Raw genomic sequence first — 19,388 nt, 5'->3', positions numbered from 1 at the left:
CAATATTTTTTAAAGCATATGTATTTAGGGGCTTCCCTGGTGGTACAGTGGATAAGAATCTGCCTGCCAATGCAGGGGACATGGGTTTAATCTCTAGGTTAGGAAGATCATCTGGAGAATAAAATGACTACCCACTCCAGTATTCTTGGCTGCAAAATCCCATGGAGAGAGGAGCCTAGTGAGCTACAGTCCATGGGGACACAAAAGGGTCAGATATGACTTAGTGACTAAACAACACCAGCAAATTTAACATATTACAAATGCACATAAAATGAAATAAGGTGATGTGAGTGGTACAAAGAAAGAGAAAATAGGATGACACCTAAAGAGAAACAAAAATATCACCAAATGTCAGTGGGTGGGGAGTTCAAATTGAGCCCTGATTTTCAAAAGAATGGGGGAAATCTTGTGGCAGTACTGGGAAGGGTTGGTGGATTTTAGAATGTTCCCTCCTTTTAGATCTCTTATCTAAGACTCACTCCAAGTACTAAGTCAGTAATAAACACCTGCAAAATATTTAAGTCAATCCTAATTGTTACACATATTTTGCTTTAGTTATCAAGATTAATTTTGCCATGATACTTCTTAAATAAACATGACTTCTGTAATTTTTTCCCCTCCAGATGGTTCACATCCCCTCACATCTTGGGAAATTGTGGATTCCAGCCATTTCCAAGTGTGAGTTTAATACTGGGGTAGTAAGCCATTATTTTCAGAGGTGTACCACGTGTGACAAACACAGATTTGTGAATAAGCATCTAAGAAGACCAGAGGGATGTAGGCAGGAAAACAGAAATATTACTAAATGACTAAGGATCACTTACAATCCTTGATTTTATTTCCCTTCTCAGAATCCACAACAACAGTATATCCTAAAGGCTGTAAGATTAGACGATGATAACTAATTTCTAGTAAATATTTGGTGTGAACTAAAAATGCCATCTGTCACATCAGTAAACAAAGGATGCTGCAGCCATCAGGACTCTGCAGACACCCCTGCAAGGGGGTGCACCCTGTGGAGACTCAGGATGAGAAAGCACAGGACACTGGCCCCAGATAGCGGAGATGCAGATCAAAGGAACTCTAACAGGAGGAACCGGTTTTGACTGCATGTTGGATCTCTTTGACTTTAGCTTTTGCTACTCATTGCTTTTGTTGGGGAATCCTACTTCTCTGCCTAAATGTTAAACTAAAGTGGCTTTTTTCTGCTCACAGAGAGACAGTCTGACCTTGGCCACTTGTGAATGGCTGCAGAAAAGAAGAAATGAACACATTCCTCTCCAATTTTCAAGATAAATGGCCTTTTGACTTGACTTCCTTACCTGGCATCCAGACCCCAATAAGATTGTTATTTTGAGACATTAGTTTGCCATCTTCTCAGTCTGCCAGCTTTCCAAATAAAGTTGTTATTCCTTGCCTCTGCACCTCGTCTGTAAGACTTACTGGGATGTCATGAGGCAAGCAGAACAAGCTTGAACTCGGTAACAAGTAACACTACTATATGTGGTTTTCTCTTCATGAAAAAACATAGCAGAAACAAAGTCCATCACAAATAATCTACTACAAATTCCACTTCTGAAAATAATCACAGGAAAGAGTTCAATTTAATATACATACCACTAAAAGAGTAAATAATTTATGGCCCTTAAATCTTTTGCACAAACTAGGTCTATCTTTGCAGTACTCATTTGAGCTTCTATTTTCTTGAAGGAATGAAGTCATGTTAATAGACACAGGAGGGGAGACAAGATATACCCAAGTGTGCTAGCTGCTCTAGGATTAGTAACCTTGAAGATTTAAACTTCATCCCAAATGCTTGAATAATAAATAAGTCAGCATCTGGAGATACCCACAGGTCTTGAATACAAAAGAGTCTGGTTAACTGTGGTCATGAGCACTCAAAGGCTTTGAGAACAGAAATCCAGTCCCATTTGATACTCCCAACTTTATGACTGTAGTTTTCAAATTAACGGACAAAACTAGAGCAACTTCACAATCATAAGAGCACAGACTCCTCCAATCATTTCCTCATTCAGGTCAGTTCAGTTCAGTCGCTCAGTTGTGTCCAACTCTTTGGGACTCCATGAATTGCAGCACGCCAGGCCTCCCTGTCCATCACCAACTCCCGGAGTTCACTGAGACGTCCATCGAGTCAGTGATGCCATCCAACCATCTCATCCTCTGTCATCCCCTTCTCCTCCTGCCACCAATCCCTCCCAGCATCAGAGTCTGTTCCAATGAGTCAACTCTTCGCATGAGGTGGCCAAAGTACTGGAGTTTCAGCTTTAGCATCATTCCTTCCAAAGAAATCCCAGGGCTGATCTCCTTCAGAATGGACTGGTTGGATCTCCTTGCAGTCCAAGGGACTCTCAAGAGTCTTCTCTCACACCACAGTTCAAAAGCATCAATTCTTCGGCGCTCAGCCTTCTTCACAGTCCAACTCTCACACCCATACATGACCACTGGAAAAACCATAGCCTTGACTAGACGGAACTTTATTGGCAAAGTAATGTCTCTGCCCCTGAATATGCTATCTAGGTTGGTCATAACTTTCCTTCCAAGGAGTAAGCGTCTTTTAATTTCATGGCTGCAGTCACCATCTGCAGTGATTTTGGAGCCCAGAAAAATAAAGTCTGACACTGTTTCCACTGTTTCCCCATCTATTTCCCATGAAGTGATGGGACTGGATGCCATGATCTTAGTTTTCTGAATGCTGAGCTTTAAGCCAACTTTTTCACTCTCCACTTTCACTTTCATCAAGATGATTTTTAGTTCCTCTTCACTTTCTGCCATAAGGGTGGTGTCATCTGCATATCTGAGGTTATTGATATTTCTCTCAGCAATCTTGATTCCAGCTTGTGTTTCTTCCAGTCCAGCATTTCTCATGATGTACTCTGCATATAAGCTAAATAAGCAGGGTGACAGTATACAGCCTTGACGTACTCCTTTTCCATTTTGGAGCCAGTCTGTTGTTCCATGTCCAGTTCTAACTGTTGCTTCCTGACCTGCATATAGGTTTCTCAAGAGGCAGGTCAGGTGGTCTGGTATTCCCATCTCTTTCAGAATCTTCCAGAGTTTATTGTGATCCACACAGTCAAAGGCTTTGGCATAGTCAATAAAGTAGAAATAGATGTTTTTCTGGAACTCTCTTGCTTTTTCCATGATCCAGTGGATGTTGGCAATTTGATCTCTGGTTCCTCTGCCTTTTCTAAAACCAGCTTGAACATCAGGAAGTTCACGGTTCACATATTGCTGAAGCCTGGCTTGGAGAATTTTGAGCATTACTTTACTAGCGTGTGAGATGAGTGCAATTCTGCGGTAGTTTGAGCATTCTTTGGCATTGCCTTTCTTTGGGATTGGAATGAAAACTGACCTTTTCCAGTCCTGTGGCCACTGCTGAGTTTTCCAAATTTGCTGGCATATTGAGTGCAGCTCTTTCACAGCATCATCTTTTAGGATTTGGAATAGCTTAACTGGAATTCCATCACCTCCACTAGCTTTGTTCATAGTGATGCTTTCTAAGCCCCACTTGACTTCACATTCCAGCATGTCTGGCTGTAGGTCAGTGATCACACCATCGTGATTATCTGGGTCGTGAAGATCTTTTTTGTACAGTTGTTCTGTGTATTCCTGCCATCTCTTCTTAATATCTTCTGCTTCTGTTAAGTCCATACCATTTCTGTCCTTTATCAGGCCCATCTTTGCTTGAAATGTTCCCTTGGTATCTCTAATTTTCTTGAAGCAACCTCTAGTCTTTGCCAGTGTGTTAATAGTATCCTCATATTTTACGGGTTAGAAAATTGAGACACAGAGAAATGAAATAACTAGCATATACATAAATATTAACCTAAGTATAACTGGCTATTGCTATTAGTAACTGGCAACAGAACTGAACCCAGACAGCTGATTCTAGAATCTATAATTATAACCATGGCACCATCCTGCCTGGAGATCTGCCCTCCCAGTAGTATCTACCTGCTTTATTGCTAGTCACACAGCTAGTTGATGACCAACCAGGCTTAGCTTATTCCTATCTTCCCTCCAGCCCTCATCTCTGCCTCGACATGTCCTGTCAATCATCACCTGCAAAAACAAAGCCACCTTGGGCCTCAGCACAAGTCTAACCACCTGAACAGCATGGGCATGTACACTGATGAACTAACCCTTCATAGGAACCCAGGTCAAGAGGCTACTTTCTGAAGCAAGACAGGTCAAAGGCCTCAAGGTATAGGAAGCAACCACTAGGAAACCTTCAGGATACTCTTCTTTAACACTGAAGATCCACCTGCCACATACCACAAGACCACTTAAATGTAACCAAAAGTCCATTGCAAAACTAGAGAGCTGATATTATTGAGGAGGATGTATACATTTAACTGATCTTGTGTTTTAACTAATTTTCCATTACCACTTAGGTAAACCTCAAAGTATTAACGCATGTCAGAGCTCTGTGGTCCCAGAAACGAATGGGCAATGAAACAAAGACACACACAGCCTATTTCCTATAGAGATGTTCCTGGAAGAAGGGTCTTCCTAGTTAGCTTAACACCATGTAACACAGCCAACGTTCCAACAACTTGTCAAAAACATTTCAACACATTTTCATTTTCTGTGGATGTTTCATATGCCACACAACAAATGGACTCCTAAACCATCCTGCAAAATAATCATTAATTTATCTTTACAGACACACATAAATTGCAACAAAAGCTCATACACTCCTATATTCAGATTTCCTCTGGTAGGAAAAAATAGCTATGAAACTTTTTATATAAAACTAATCAACATGCACAGTGATTTTTGTCCTAGCATCTCTTCCATTTTCAAATATCAAACATAATTAGGCATTAAAAGTGTTAACAAGATATAGAAAAACTTGGTGTCTGACTTACCTATTGGATTTCTATTGAAGAACAATACCGGAGCTCTCAAAATGGACTCCAACATTTTGTCATGTAAAGTATGTGAAGAATTAACAAGGACATAGAATATCAACAGAGATCTTGTGATGCCAAAAAGTATGGTAGACACAGTTAACCCTGAAATAAAGAAACATCACTCAGCACAAGATCTCTGCCTTATACTCAATGACACTAAAGCATGGTGAAAGTGAAAGTGAAAGTGAAGTCGCTCAGTTGTGTCCGACTCTTTGCGACCCCATGGGCTGTAGCCCACCAAGCTCCTCCATCCATGGGATTCTTCAGGCAAGAATACTGAAGTGGGTTGCCATTTCCTTCTCCAGGGGATCTTCCCGACCCAGGGATCAAACCCAGGTCTCCTGCACTGCAGGCAGATGCTTTAACCTCTGAGCCACCAAGGAAGCATGGTATGCAGTTTATAAAGATACTGTGTATTTTATTCTATAAGTAAAATTTATACAGAAATTTACATATATAGAATCAATAAATTTATATATATATATATGTAACTACACATATACAATGGATTGTGTAAGAGCTCAACACTTTCACAAAATATATTTATAAAGAAGAATATAAAAACCACTATTTTCCTCTAGAAACAACATGGAGGAGGATGGAAATCATGTATAAACTACAGGTGCATTCTAGGTTTTCCTAATTCAATCAAAAGTCCTAATAAAAGCTCAGGAGAACAAAGATAATTAGTTCCAGTTGAGCTATTTCAAATCCTAAAAGATGATGCTGTGAAAGTGCTGCACTCAATATGTCAGCAAATTTGGAAATCTCAGCGTGGCCACAGGACTGGAAAAGGTCAGTTTTCATTCCAATCCCTAAGAAAGGCAATGCCAAAGAATACTCAAACTACCACACAATTATTCTCATCTCACACACTTATAAAGTAATGCTCAAAATTCTCCAAGCCAGGCTTCAACAATACATGAACCGTTAACTTCCAGATGTTCAAGCTGGTTTTGGAAAAGGCATGCAAACCACAGATCAAATTGCCAACATCCTCTGGATCATGGAAAAAGCAAGAGAGTTCCAGAAAAACATCTATTTCTGCTTTATTGACTATGCCAAGGCCTTTGACTGTGTGGATCACAATAAACTGTGGAAAATTCTGAAAGAGATGGGAATACCAGACCACCTGACCTGCCTCCTGAGAAATCTGTATGCAGCTCAGGAAGCAACAGTTAAAACTGGGCATGGAACAACAGACTCGTTTGAAATTTGGAAAGGAGTACATCAAGGCTGTATATTGTCACCTGGCTTATTTAATGTATATGCAGAGTACATCATGAGAAATGCTGGGCTGGATGAAGCATAAGCTGAAATCAAGATTGTGGAGAGAAATAGCAATGACCCCAGATATGCAGATGACACCACCCTTATGGCAGAAAGTGAAGAACTAGAGCCTCTTGATGAAAGTGAAAGAGGAGAGTTAAAAAGTTGGCTTAAAGCTCAACATTCAGAAAACTAAGATCATGGCATCTAGGCCCTTCACTTCATGGGAAATAGATGGGGAAACAGTGGAAATAGTGGCAGACTTTATTTTTGGCAGGGTTCAAAAGTCACTGCAGATGGTGACTGCAGGCACAAAATAAAAAGACAGTTACTCCTTGAAAGAAAAGTAATGACCAATCTAAACAGCATATTAAAAAGCAGAGACATTACTTTGCCAACAAGGTCCATCTAGTTAAGGCTATGGTTTTTCCAGTAGTCATGTATGGATGTGAGAGTTGGACCATAGGTTTTGAACTGTGGTGTTGGAAAAGACTCTTGGGAGCCCCTTGGACTTCAAGGAGAGCCAACCAGTCCATCCTAAAGGAAATCAGTCCTGAATATTCATTGGAAGGACTGATGCTGAAGTTGAAGTTTCAATACTTTGGCCACCTGATGTTAAGAGCTGACTCATTTGAAAAGACCCTGATGTTGGGAAAGATTGAAGGTAGGAGGAGAAGGGTACAACAGAGGATGAGATGGTTGGATCGCATCACCGACTCAGTGGACATGAGTTTGAGTAAATTCAGGGAGTTGGTGATGCTGGAAGGCCTGATGTTGGAAGGCCTGGCATGCTACAGTCCATTGGGTCGCAAAGAGTCAGACACAACTGAGTGAACTAAACTGATAAAAAGTAGTTGATCTTCGTTTCCCCTCATTTCAAATATCACTACTTACAGTATGTCCCATAATCTAAAACTCTGGTATGGTTTACAGCCAACACATGAGTTAACAGGGAAGAAGAGAAAAGACTTAGCATTTCCTTGCAAACATCTAATTACAAGTAAGTGTCTATTTACTTTCATGTAAAATTGCTACTTGAGAACCTACTGTATAGCACAGAGAAGTCTATTCAGTGCTCTGTGGTGACCTAAATGGGAAAGAAATCAAAAAATGAGAGGAGATATATATATATATATATATATATATATATATATATATATATATATATATATATGTATGTATAACTGGTTCACTTTCCTGAACAGAAGAAAGTAACACAACATGGTTATGCTACAACTATACTGTAATAAAAATTAATAAAACTTTAAAAAATAAATAATAAAGTAGCTACTTCTATGCCCAAGTAGCTTTAAAGAGTAAAAAAGACCATGTTAAATTATAAGCGGACCATCTGTTAAACAACTGAATTGGAAGAGACTACAAATTAGATTTTGACATGAGGTAATTAATCTAAATTAGCAACTAATCTCTCACTAAGTGATTTATAGAAACAAAGCATTTGTAAATAAATATCATAATTTAAATGTATGTGTTTTCAATGACATAAATGATCACTACTATGCATCAAACAGCTATGAATCAAAACAGCCCTCCCAACGTCTCTTCAGCTCACAATGGTAAATAGAGTGGGGATAGCTCCTGTACTAAATATTCCATCAAGTACTTTTTTTTTCCCATTCAGATGACACATCAGCATTATTTAAATTCTGAAAGCTGCTCAAATTCCTGAACTCCATCAACAGGCATTTGCTGCCCAGGGACGGGGGAGCCTGGTGGGCTGCCATCTATGGGGTCACACAGAGTCAAACACGACTGAAGAGACTTAGCAGCAGCAGCATCCTATATGAATGTATAACAGAATCCCTTCATCCTTTTTAAGTCTGCATAGTCCACCATTCAGAAGGTAAACAGCTAATGGGTTTAAGTTTCTTAGCAAGTGATCAATAAAACAAATACCAAATTTCAATGAGTGGATTTTCATATAAATCATTTTGTGTAGAAAGCTTGTACAAACATTTCCTGTGGGAATATTTAAATTAAAATAATTTAATTGGGGTATAGCTGCTTACAATGTTGTGTTAGTTTCTGCTGTACAAGGAAGTGAATCAGCTACATGTATACAAATATCCCCTCTCTCTTGGACCTCCCTCCCCACCACCATTTCCACCCCTCTAGGTCACCACAGAGCACCAAGCTGAGCTCTCTGTGCTATACAAAAACAACTTCCCACTAGCTATTTGTTTTACACATGGTAGTGTAGATATGTCAATCCTAATTTTCCAACTTATCCCCTTAACCAGAGTCAACCATCTATTCTTTACCTCTACATTTTTACATCTAAAAATTATTACATTTTATATATGTAAAGATTGGAGAAGGAAATGGCAACCCACTCCAGTGTTCTTGCCTGGAGAATCCCAGAGATGGGGAAGCCTGATGGGCTGCCGTCTATGGGGTCGAACAGAGTCAAACACGACTGAAGTGACTTAGCAGCAGCAGCAGCAGCATATATATAAAGAGAATTTACACAAATATTTAAAAAATACTTTGATTCAAGAAATGAATTTTATGCTGAAAAGTGTTTCGTAGCTCACAAGGCCTTGTGTTTGTCTCCCTCTTAAAGATTTGAATCATGACTTTCAGTTCTCAAAATTCTGTGAAGAAGCTGCTAAAGGGCCAGACATGGGGAAACACCGTGGGAGGGTCACGTTCACCATCAAGTTTACTTTTTCTTCAGAGAAACTACATGAGGGTCATAAGAGGAGGCTAAACAAGCGCCACATCCCCCATGCCTGTGGAAAAGTGAGGCTTCATGTAAATTTCATAGCGCTCTGGGTCAGACCAGAAATAACTCAGTGGTCTCTATTCCTACTGTTGCAAATAGCATCTATATTGTACCATTTTTTCTAGATTCCACATATATGTGTTAATTATGCATTTTTGTTTTTCTCTTTCTGACTTACTTCACTCTGTGTGACAGACTCTAGGTCCATCCATGTCTACAAATGACCCAATTTTGTTCCTTTTTATGGTTGAGTAATATTCCAGTGTGGGCTTCCCTGGTGGCTCAGTGGTAAAGAACCTGCCTGCCAATGGAGGATGCAGGCTCAATCCCTGGGTCAGGTAGACCCCCTGGAGAAGGAAATGGCAACCACTCTAGTATTTCTGCCTAGGAAACCACATGAAAGAGGAGCCTGATAGGCTATAGTCCATGGGATTGAAAATGAGTCAGACATGATTTAGCAACTAAACAACAACAATATGCCAGTGTATATATGTACCATAAATGAGATGAAAAGACAACCTTGATAATGGGAAAAAATATCTGCAAACTTAGCAATTTTCAAGGGATTAATTTCCAAAATATACAAACAGCTCATGTAACTCAAAAAATAAAATAAAATTTAAAAAATGGGCAGAAGACTTAAACAGAAACTTTCCAAAGAAGACAGACAGATGGCCAAAAGGCACATTAAAAAATGTTCAACATCACTAATTTTTCAGGTCAATGCAGTCCAGTCAAATTCAGTTCTGACTCTTTGCGACCCCATGGACTGCAGGCCGCCAGGCTTCCCTGTCCATCACCAACTCCTAGAGCTTGCTCAAACTCAAGTGTCTCAATTGGGTGATGCCATCCAACCATCTCATCCTTTGTCATCCCCTTCTCCTGCCATCAGTCTTTCCCAGCATCAGGGTCTTTTCCAAGGAGTCAGTTCTTTGCATCAGGTGGCCAAAGTACTGGAGCTTCAGCTTCAGCATCAGTCCTTCCAATGAATATTCAGGACTGATTTCCTTTAAGATGGACTGGTTGGACTTCCTTGCAGTCCAAGGGACTTTCAAGAGTCTTCTCCAACAGCACAGTTCAAAAGCATCAAGTCTTCAGCATTCAGCTATCTTGATAGTCCAACTCTCACATCCAGATGTAGATCAAAACTACAATAAGGTAGGACTTCACACCAGTCAGAATGGCCATCATCAAAAAATCTACAAGCAATAAATGCCAGAGAGAGTGTGGAGAAAAGGAAACCTTTTTACACTGTTGGTGGGAATGTACATTGATACAGCCACTATGGAGAACAGTATGAAGATTCTTTAAAAAACTAGGAATAAAACTACCATATGACCCAGAAATCCCACAACTGGGCAATATCCTGAGGACTCCATAATCCAAAGGACACATGGCCCTCAAGGTTCACAGCAGCACTATTTACAAAAGCTAGGACATGGAAGCAATCTAGATGTCCATCAACAGATGAATGGAAGAAGATATTTAAGATTTTATGTGAGTAATACTCCATTGTGTATATGTACCACAGCTTTCTTATCCATTCGTCTGCTGATGGGCATCTAGGTTGCCTCCATGTCCTGGATATTATAAACAGTTCTGCAATGAACACTGGGGTACACGTGTCTCTTTCAATTCTGGTTTCCTCGATTTGAATCAGTTCTAATGAGGTAGATGAACTGGAGCTGATTATACAGAGTGAAGTAAGCCAGAAAGAAAAACACCAATAAAGTATACTAACACATATATATGGAATTTAGAAAGATGGTAACGATAACCCTATATGTGAGACAGCAAAAGAGACACAGATGTATAAAACAGTCTTTTGGACTCTGTGGGAGAGGGAGAGGGTGAGATGATTTGGGAGAATGGCATTGAAACATGTATAATATCATATATGAAATGAGTCGCCAGTCCAGGCTCGATGCAGGATACAGGATGCTTGGGGCTAGTGCATTGGGATGACCCAGAGGGATGGTACGGAGAGGGAGGTGGGAGGGGGATTCAGGATGGGGAACACATTTACACCTGTGGTGGATTCATGTTGATGTATGGCAAAACCAATACAATATTGTAAAGTAATTAACCTCCAATTAATATAAATAAATTTATATTAATAAAATAAAATAAAATAATCCCACACACTGGATTACTTTCTGCTTAGCTTCTCAAGTAATTAGTGAAGCCTAAGAGAGGAGCAGTGTGGAAGTCTGCATACCGACAAGACAATAACACTTTTTTTTCAGAACCCTTGCTGCCAGAGAACTTCATGTAAGATCAATAAAAGGCAGGATTTATTCAGACGGAATTAGAACACTCTGAACCACAGGATGGGGATCCCTTTCTAATCTCCTTGTCCATTCATACAATGATACAAGATTTAGCTAAAGTGACTTATTAGAATAGACAATAGCCACATATCTCCAGTGGCTGATTTTCATAATGTGCAATCCTGGTTTAACTTCCAAAACCTAGTGCACAGTAAATTAAGAGTCTTCATTCAACCTCTTTCTTCTAGATTTCTAGATTTTAAAAATAATTATTCTAGTTAATTCACAGTATAAATGCAACTCAGACTCTTAGTCTCATAAGACATTACTGAAAATCTCCTGGAGACCCTAGTTGCTCACACAGCCTCATTGTAAACACCTCAGACTCTCATATAATGGACTAGAAGATTCAACTTTACCTGAATAAACTGTAAAGTACCAGTTCAGATCAAGGATAAAAATTAGATCTTCTTTTCCATATACCTTAAAATACAGGTTTCTTTGTATATTCCCCCTATGGAACAGGGAAGAAAAAATATTACATTATAGATATAAAAAGAATTTACACAAAAATTAAAGAAAAAAAATACTTTGATTCCAGAGACATGGTTTATGTTGAAAAGTGTTTCCCAGGTCATGAGGCTCTGTGTTTGTCTTCCTTTTAAAGATGTGAATCACAACTTTCAGTTCTCAAAATTGTCTATGAAGAAGCTGCTAAAGGGTCAGACATGGGGAAACACCGTGGGAGGGTCATGTTCCACCATCAAGTTTACTTTTTCTTCAGGAAACTACATGAGGGTCAGAAGAGGAGGCTGAACAAGCCACACCTCTCCTCTGTCTGTGGGAAAGTGAGGCTTCATATACATTTCACAGTACTTTGGGTCAGACCAGGAACCACTCACCAGTATGCAAGCCACCAATCCTGAAGAACATAGACAACCTGGAACAGGAAACAATAGTCACTCAGACACTGACATCACTGAGCCTCACACCCCGCTCACTAGAATGGGGATGGAAAGGCACCAGAACACAGAGGCAGTCCTTCCGGCTCAGGTCTGTGCCAAGCCCCACACCCCAGATGATCACAGGTCAGGGAAGGGCATGCTACATTTTAATAGCTCTAAAACATATCCCCTTTTCCCATACAACCTGTTGTGTTCACACGTCAGTAAGCCTCACTTATTTTGGTTCCCACAAATAATGTAGTTCACAGCAAATCCAAGTGGACTACAAAATGCAATGATAACAATATAGATGCTAAGGTTTTTCAAAGCAAAAAGCTTGACAGGTACTGTGATGGTCAGTCTTCTGTGTCAGCATGGCCAGGCCAGTCTCTAGTGATTCACCAAACACTTGTCTAGATGTTGCCTTGAACCTATTTTGTGGATGTGGTTCACATCCATCATGAGAACTTCAGTAGAGGAGATCACCCTGAACACTGTTGTGGCCTCGTCCAGTCAGTCAAAGGCCCTTACAGCAATTTTACATTCACCCAGCTAGATCTCACAACTTTAGGGGCCAGTTCTTTGAGACAAATCTCTCTTAATACACATATTTTAAAATATTTATAAAATACAGTATAAATAGTACATAAACATCAAGCTGAGTGCACAAACCAAAATATACACCCTTACATACCTGAGCTGCGATGTTTACTAGAATAAGGAAGATGATGACAGGCCAGCCAGCACCGGCTGTGAAGTAATTCTCATAGGTCTTAAAACTGACTTTTCCTTCAAAATGGTCCTCTAGAGGTAGTATAACCTGTATATTCTCAGTCTGGGAGGGAAAAATGGCAGTTACAGAGGAAATTTTAAATAAAGAACCCCCAAATTTCAAAAGTTCACCAATGTCCTCCACTGAAAAGCTATGGAGAAAAAGACACATTTCATGCACTGGCAGGAGTGCAGGATGTTCCATCTTCTATGGAGAAGGATGTGGGAATATCTAGTGAAACCATTTGTGCATTTACCTTTGTACCCAGCCATTCTACTCCTAGGAATCTATTACAAATAAGGAAACATCATTTGCATGAGGTCATTCACATTTGGGTAGCTTTGCTTAAAGTAGATCAAGACTGTAAGCACAAGCACAGCCTACCTGATTCAACCATAAATGCAAAAGCTTCTTCCAAAATAACACACAGAATGATACGGAGCTAGTGTATCCCTCCAGATGACTGTGTCACTCAATGACAGGAACATACAACATACTTAGGGCTCAAAATACTAGCCAAACACAGTAAACTGAGTTCACAGAGTGAGTTGGACTAACATGAGTTTGGATAGCAAGGGACAAGCATATGATCCAAATCTATTTGGTTCCTAAATTTCAGAGAGTAATTCCCAAGTGTGGAATGTGAGGGACTAATCTGAACAGTTGTCAGAATTATCCAGGCTCCTGGGTCTGGATAGTGAAGCTTTGGACATCGAGGAATACCTGTGGATGTTTTTAAGGGAGATCTAGTCCATTTCTGTACTTCTGTCTGGAGGACTCAGAATGGATTATACAGTCTCATGGACCAAGGATGTCCAGGGCTCTATGCTGGCCACTGGGATACAAGGTGGATAAAATGTAGGTCTCAGTGTTGAAGAGTAAGAAAGGAAGATGAGAACTAATTGCAAAGTCTCTGCTGTGAGTCACGTCCTTTACACACACTGCCTCTGGCCTAATCACAAACCATCTGACACCGAGGCAAAATAATATAGCCAGTCAGCTGCAGTGCCAGAATATTCCAACATATAGGAAAAGTAGCTGATTTAATGTGGTCACAGCAGGACTCAGTCTAAGAGGGTCTTCACACTAAGCCTCTGGATGCATAAAGGAAGCTGGGGGCCACCAGCATGACTAGGATGTAAATAAGGTAAACCGAAGAGTTCTTGGTCAGTGTGAGTCACATTCACCCCCAAATTCACAGCAGTGCACCCACTCCTGATCTCCATAAGATTCTCTATCCTACACTCTAAGGGCTAGCTCCCTTCATGCTCTTCTAACTCCACCAATTCCATGGAACAAGGCTTTGGGAATGTTATTGTCTACTTTGGGACAAATGAAGACGTGAGCAGAGCAGACTGAAGGTCCCTGAGACCACCAAGAGCAGACAGACCCGGGCACACTGCAGGGTGAGAAACTCACATCTTGGTCCCCTAGAGCCGCATCTTTCAATGAGGGTCTGGAAGATGGTTGAGACGGAACTGAAGACTCGGAGATCAGAGTGGGAGTTTTTAGAACAGGAGATGGTTCCGACTGCTCATTCCCCTTCTCAACAAGGGAAAGAATATCTACCTTGGATTTCAGAAACTCAGTGTAAGTCCCTCTTTTCACCATTTTGCCCTAAAATAAAGAAGTTTGAGAGGAATTAATTTACATTCAATAATATTAAACCAACCTAATATTAATCAGGAAAAGTTATCTGGTCTTAAATTATAATTTTGGGGGAAAAATGATCTCTGGGTCTAGAATTCTTGTTGAGAAATCTAGTACAGTCAACTCAACACAGAACTGAGCATTCTGTTCCCTGCCAAACCCTCCAGCAACCCAGGTGCTGGAGGATGTGAAAGAAATGTGGGCTCATGTGTTAAAAATGGAGGACATGGGCATAACTGCTGTGGGCACTCAGAGAAGCGAGAAGTACAGAAGTTGGTGGGAGGATCAGCACAGTCTTTTAGACAACGTGCAAACTGACAGAAGCCTCATGTGAGAAGTAGGATTGTTAAAAGGCAGTCAATTGGGGAGAATATTGTTGGAAAGAAAGCTAAACTTGACAGAAAGGTGGGCACAAGCACACCTGCATATAGGTAAGAGTCACTCATCAAATATTTGCTGACCACTGTCAGAGTATCATGTGTCCCAGGTGGGACAAGACATATAGGAACCAGCCCTGGACAGAGATGCATCTCCCTGGTCTCTACAACTGCCCCATAAACTCAGGAAATTCCCAATGGAATTCAATATTCCACCTGTAAAAGTAATTAAGTAAGGAGGCCATGAGGCTGGAGTGGCTCTAAAGCCTTGGCCGTCTGTGCCCACAAACCAACACCTAAGCCAGAATCAGTGCACTCAGATTTGAGAAAAAAACTTAGGGACTACCAGGCACAAGAAGCCAACCAGGATTCCCCAATCAGGCAGCTGCTTAAGCCTCAGTCAATCTAATCATTTTTCCAGTGACTGAGCAACTGAACTGAACTGAACTGAATCTAATCATGCTCTTTGAACACATGTGACACATCCTTGTACAGTTTCCCTTCCTTACAGTCATAAAATAATGTGCAGATGTTTCACTATTTTCTCACCCCATGAAACTAGATGTGGCTGACCCTCTCCGTGACAAATAAAACATTAGGGAAAAAAAAAACTCAGGATGCAAAACTAACCAAATGAGAGCAGCTCTGGTTACAGCAAGTCAGGTGGAGGGAGATGACCCCTCTCACTGTAGCCCCTGAGGTGAGCAACTGGGAGGAAACCAATGAAGCCTTTGGGTACCATGTGATACTGCAGAGCTAGAAAATTATGTGGGATATACTGTATCTTGTTCCACTTGGGAGGCAAAATTCACACACCTCTTTAATGAAATCACCACTCACCACTTCATATCTGTAATATGCACAATGAGATGACAGTACAAAGACTGCAATTTCACTCAGCAGCCAAGTGCTGACAATTCTGAGGGGACAAGGGGGCACCCATCCCCCCTGTGCTGCGAGAGAGGGACCAGACAGTGATGATGGACTCCAACCCATCCAGGGGTGCTCACCAGTGGACAAATGTTTATTTTGTTAGTACTAAAACTGGAGGCAGCATCCTTAAAGGAATCAATAAGAGGAACCTAAAACATCTAGGGACTGGCAAGATAGGTTATTCTCCTGCCACTGATCCTGTGCTCATAACCCTGTCAACACTGGGGTTTACACACTAGAGTTGCCCCCTCTGTACATGAAACCAACTGCTCTCAAGCTTGAGAAACCTTAGCCCTTCCCCCACCCCATTCCTAGAGGAGTGGAGAGGAGTCCACACAGGGAACTGTTTCTAGAGAGGCAGGGGTTAATAATAATATAGAGAGGCAGGAGTTTTAATAATCTTTCTTAGAGAAGACATTCATTTCTTAAGTTGGGGATTTGATCCAGGACTTTGGAACAGTCAGAGGTTAACGACAGAGGTCCTGAGGCCCAGAGGCAAACAAGCAAAGGATCAAAGCAAGCAATCACTAAGTCTGAACACTTCGTACTAGTCTCCACCCAACCCTCAACCATGCTAGGAGTTGTGGGTTGAATGGTGCTGCCCTCCTCAAAAAGATAGGTTCAAACAAGACACCCATACACATGACCTTATTTGGAAACAAGGTCTTTGCAGATGTACTCAAGGTGAGATAACGCTGGAGCAGGGTGACCCTACATGCAATAAGACCAAAGAAACCCAGACAGACACAGGGACTACAGCCATGTGACATCAGAGGCAGAGAGCACAGCGCTGCAGCTGGAAGCCAAGGAACACAAGGAAGGCCGGTGAACACCAGAGGCTGGAAGGAAGGATTCTCCCCTGGAGTCTCCAGGGAGGGCACAGTACTGCTAGCATCTGGATTTGGGACCCGTAGCCTCCAGAACAGGGAGAAGATAAACTCCTGCTTTTTTAAGTCACCCAGTTTGCAGTGCTTTGTTACAGCAGCTCTAGAAACTGATACCCTAGCCTGAGCCCACACTTCTGTCTCCTCAGCTTTACTAAGACTTGTAACTGCTTCTGCTGTCCCCCCTCCAGTGACCATCAGAGGACTCTCTTAACTCCCACATCAGATCACATCCCTCCTCTGCTCTGGACCATCCAAGGCTTCCATCCCACTTCTGGTCCCTGCCCACAGCTCGGAGACCAGCTCCCTCCCGTTCCCCTGCTCACTCTCCTCAGACATGCTGGTCTTCCTGCTGTTCCTCCAACATGCCAGGTCAGCTCCTTCCTGAGGACCCCCTGCCTCAGACCCCTCGCCCAGGTGACTGGGTGACCCCCACCTTCATGTCATTCAGACCCCATGAGGTACCAGCTCCTCAGGGAGGCAGCCAGGATGTCAGCCCACCTCTCTCTCTGTCACATTCTCCCCATAAGAACAGGAGCCCCATAAGGACAGGGCCTTGTCCTCCTGCTGCACAGGCTCCCACATGTATTGGGCACATAGAGACCTGGGCAGGGAGACCAGCAACTGGAGACACCAGCAGAGAGGGCATCTCTGACCCGGGTGCTCAGTTACCCAACCTCACTTCTGGTGTTAATGGAAGATGCTCTTTAGGCAAACTATGTATAACAATCACCTGGATACAATCAGGTCTTAGTATCCCTAATTTCTAAATAATACACTTTGACTTAAGTCTAATTTCTAAAAAGTACACTTTGACTAAATAAAATAGCATCATTATCCTTTTAAAATTTCATTAGAACAGTGACGATGTAATAACCCTGTGGTTGTACTTTCATACACTTTAGGGTTTATGTGACTTAGAGTATCACAGTGACATTCCTCCAGGTCTTTGGATTCATCCTCCAAGGTGTGAACATCAGCTCTGAGAAGAAGGGGTGAAAAACTGAGGGAGAAGAGGGCGCTTACCATGAATCCAAACACAGTGACCTGCTGGGAGGTCTGGCTTTCAACACACCTGAGTGCCAGCAATTCCACAGACTTCTATAAACTACTTACATCTTTCAGTATCAGAATCTGACTTGCATCTTTTAGGTACTGCAGCTGATGAGTCACTAAGATTGTGATCTTCTCCTTCAAGGCCTGACGAATACACCTACAAATGTAAGAGGTACAGTATGCAAAAGCACATTAACAGGAGTGCTTCACACTGAAAAATTATATGTTGAAAACAATGAGACAAAGATCACACAGCAGTCAAAGATCTGTAGTTTAAATACCAAATCAGTAAAAATTAAACATAAATCAATTCATCTGACTAGGCTCTTAAATTTATCAGCAAGAAATTTGAATCTAGCGCTGCTAAAATATTCTAAAAAGCAGTCCAGTGAAGAAGGCATCAACAGCTAAGCTTTTTTCCCTTAAAACTCAGGTTAACAATTATTTGCATGCTTCCTAAAGGAAAATAAATGAGTAATACTGAGATTCCAAAACCTGACTGAACTAAAATACTATTTTATCACTATTCAGGAATGGGAGGACAAGTATCTATGTCATATAAAAATGTGTACATTCTTAAACAGCTTTCTAGATGATTATTTATAATGAATGATGCACATATTAGCAACAAAAAATTAATAGATTTCTGGTAACCTTTGCCATAAAGCATTTGCTAGACACTTGTTCCCAAAGAATATTAGATGGAAAATGAAGGCCAATTTGGCCTCCATCAGTCTGTACAACATGCCCAGTTCCAATCAGGAAGAAAGTCTTCTTTCATTAGGACCAAACCCATTCCAAATATAAGAATAGAAAACGGAATCCAAACGGCCCAAATCACAGTGGAAATCACCCAGTGGCTCAGAACACCCACCTGTTCTCTACAGACAAGACTCCCCTTCACTATTCAACCTTAAATTTTATTCACAGTTAAAAACAAACAAACAAACAAAAAATGGTTCCTCCATTTTAAATGCAGACCCCTAGGGACTCAGCCCCAGGCTCAGCCACAGGGTCCACAACCCCTCCAGGGAAGCAAGTAGCTGGGTCCGGGGCCCCACTGACCCCAGGCAGGATTCCAGGCAGGTTCTCTGGGAACCCGTGGCCCCTCGCAGAGCAAATCTCAGGAACCTGGGCCAGAGCTCAGCCTGTGAGTGATTCAGATGGAGAGTCTGGAGGCAGCAGACTGCAGCTCAGTCCTTCTCACAAGCCTGATGACATTGGACAAGAGACTAAACCTCAGTTTCTTCATCTCAAACAGCGTCAATGACAACTTTATCCACATGTTCTGAGAAGTCAAACCATCAATACACTCAGTAAGCGTCAGTCCCCTTCTCTGCTCCTCCCTAAACACAAGAAGCCCTGTGCTTTGGACTCAGGACAGAAAAGTCCTAAGGGGACACTCTGGACACTGGGTCTGTGATCAGAAGCAAGACTCCAGGATATAGACACATACACCATCACTTCATTAAGTCCAAAAGGAGTACCTTTTGACCTGTGTTAGCTCAGTGTTCATACCTAAGTTTCTTGACTATAACCTTTTCAGACTT

General features: G+C 41.4%; 1 protein-coding gene across 1 annotated transcript in view; it reads right to left on the bottom strand.

The window, feature by feature from the left end:
* The window catches only part of LOC139186120 (ATP-binding cassette sub-family C member 4-like), a 156,997-nt gene that overhangs the window by 74,955 nt on the left and 62,654 nt on the right, over positions 1–19,388 (bottom strand). The window contains exons 14-19 of the mRNA XM_070799901.1: positions 17,899–17,995; positions 14,358–14,555; positions 12,861–13,001; positions 12,125–12,162; positions 11,642–11,736; positions 4,893–5,039 (exon numbers count right to left, since the gene is read on the bottom strand). Of these exons, the coding sequence (XP_070656002.1) occupies positions 4,893–5,039; positions 11,642–11,736; positions 12,125–12,162; positions 12,861–13,001; positions 14,358–14,555; positions 17,899–17,995 (716 nt within the window). The remainder of the gene's footprint in view (positions 1–4,892; positions 5,040–11,641; positions 11,737–12,124; positions 12,163–12,860; positions 13,002–14,357; positions 14,556–17,898; positions 17,996–19,388) is intronic.

The sequence above is a fragment of the Bos indicus genome, chromosome 12, assembly GCF_029378745.1.
Source record: "Bos indicus isolate NIAB-ARS_2022 breed Sahiwal x Tharparkar chromosome 12, NIAB-ARS_B.indTharparkar_mat_pri_1.0, whole genome shotgun sequence".
Taxonomy (NCBI): Eukaryota; Metazoa; Chordata; class Mammalia; order Artiodactyla; family Bovidae; genus Bos; species Bos indicus.
Note: the sequence above shows the minus strand (reverse complement) of the source record. Positions and strands in the feature narration are given on the sequence as shown.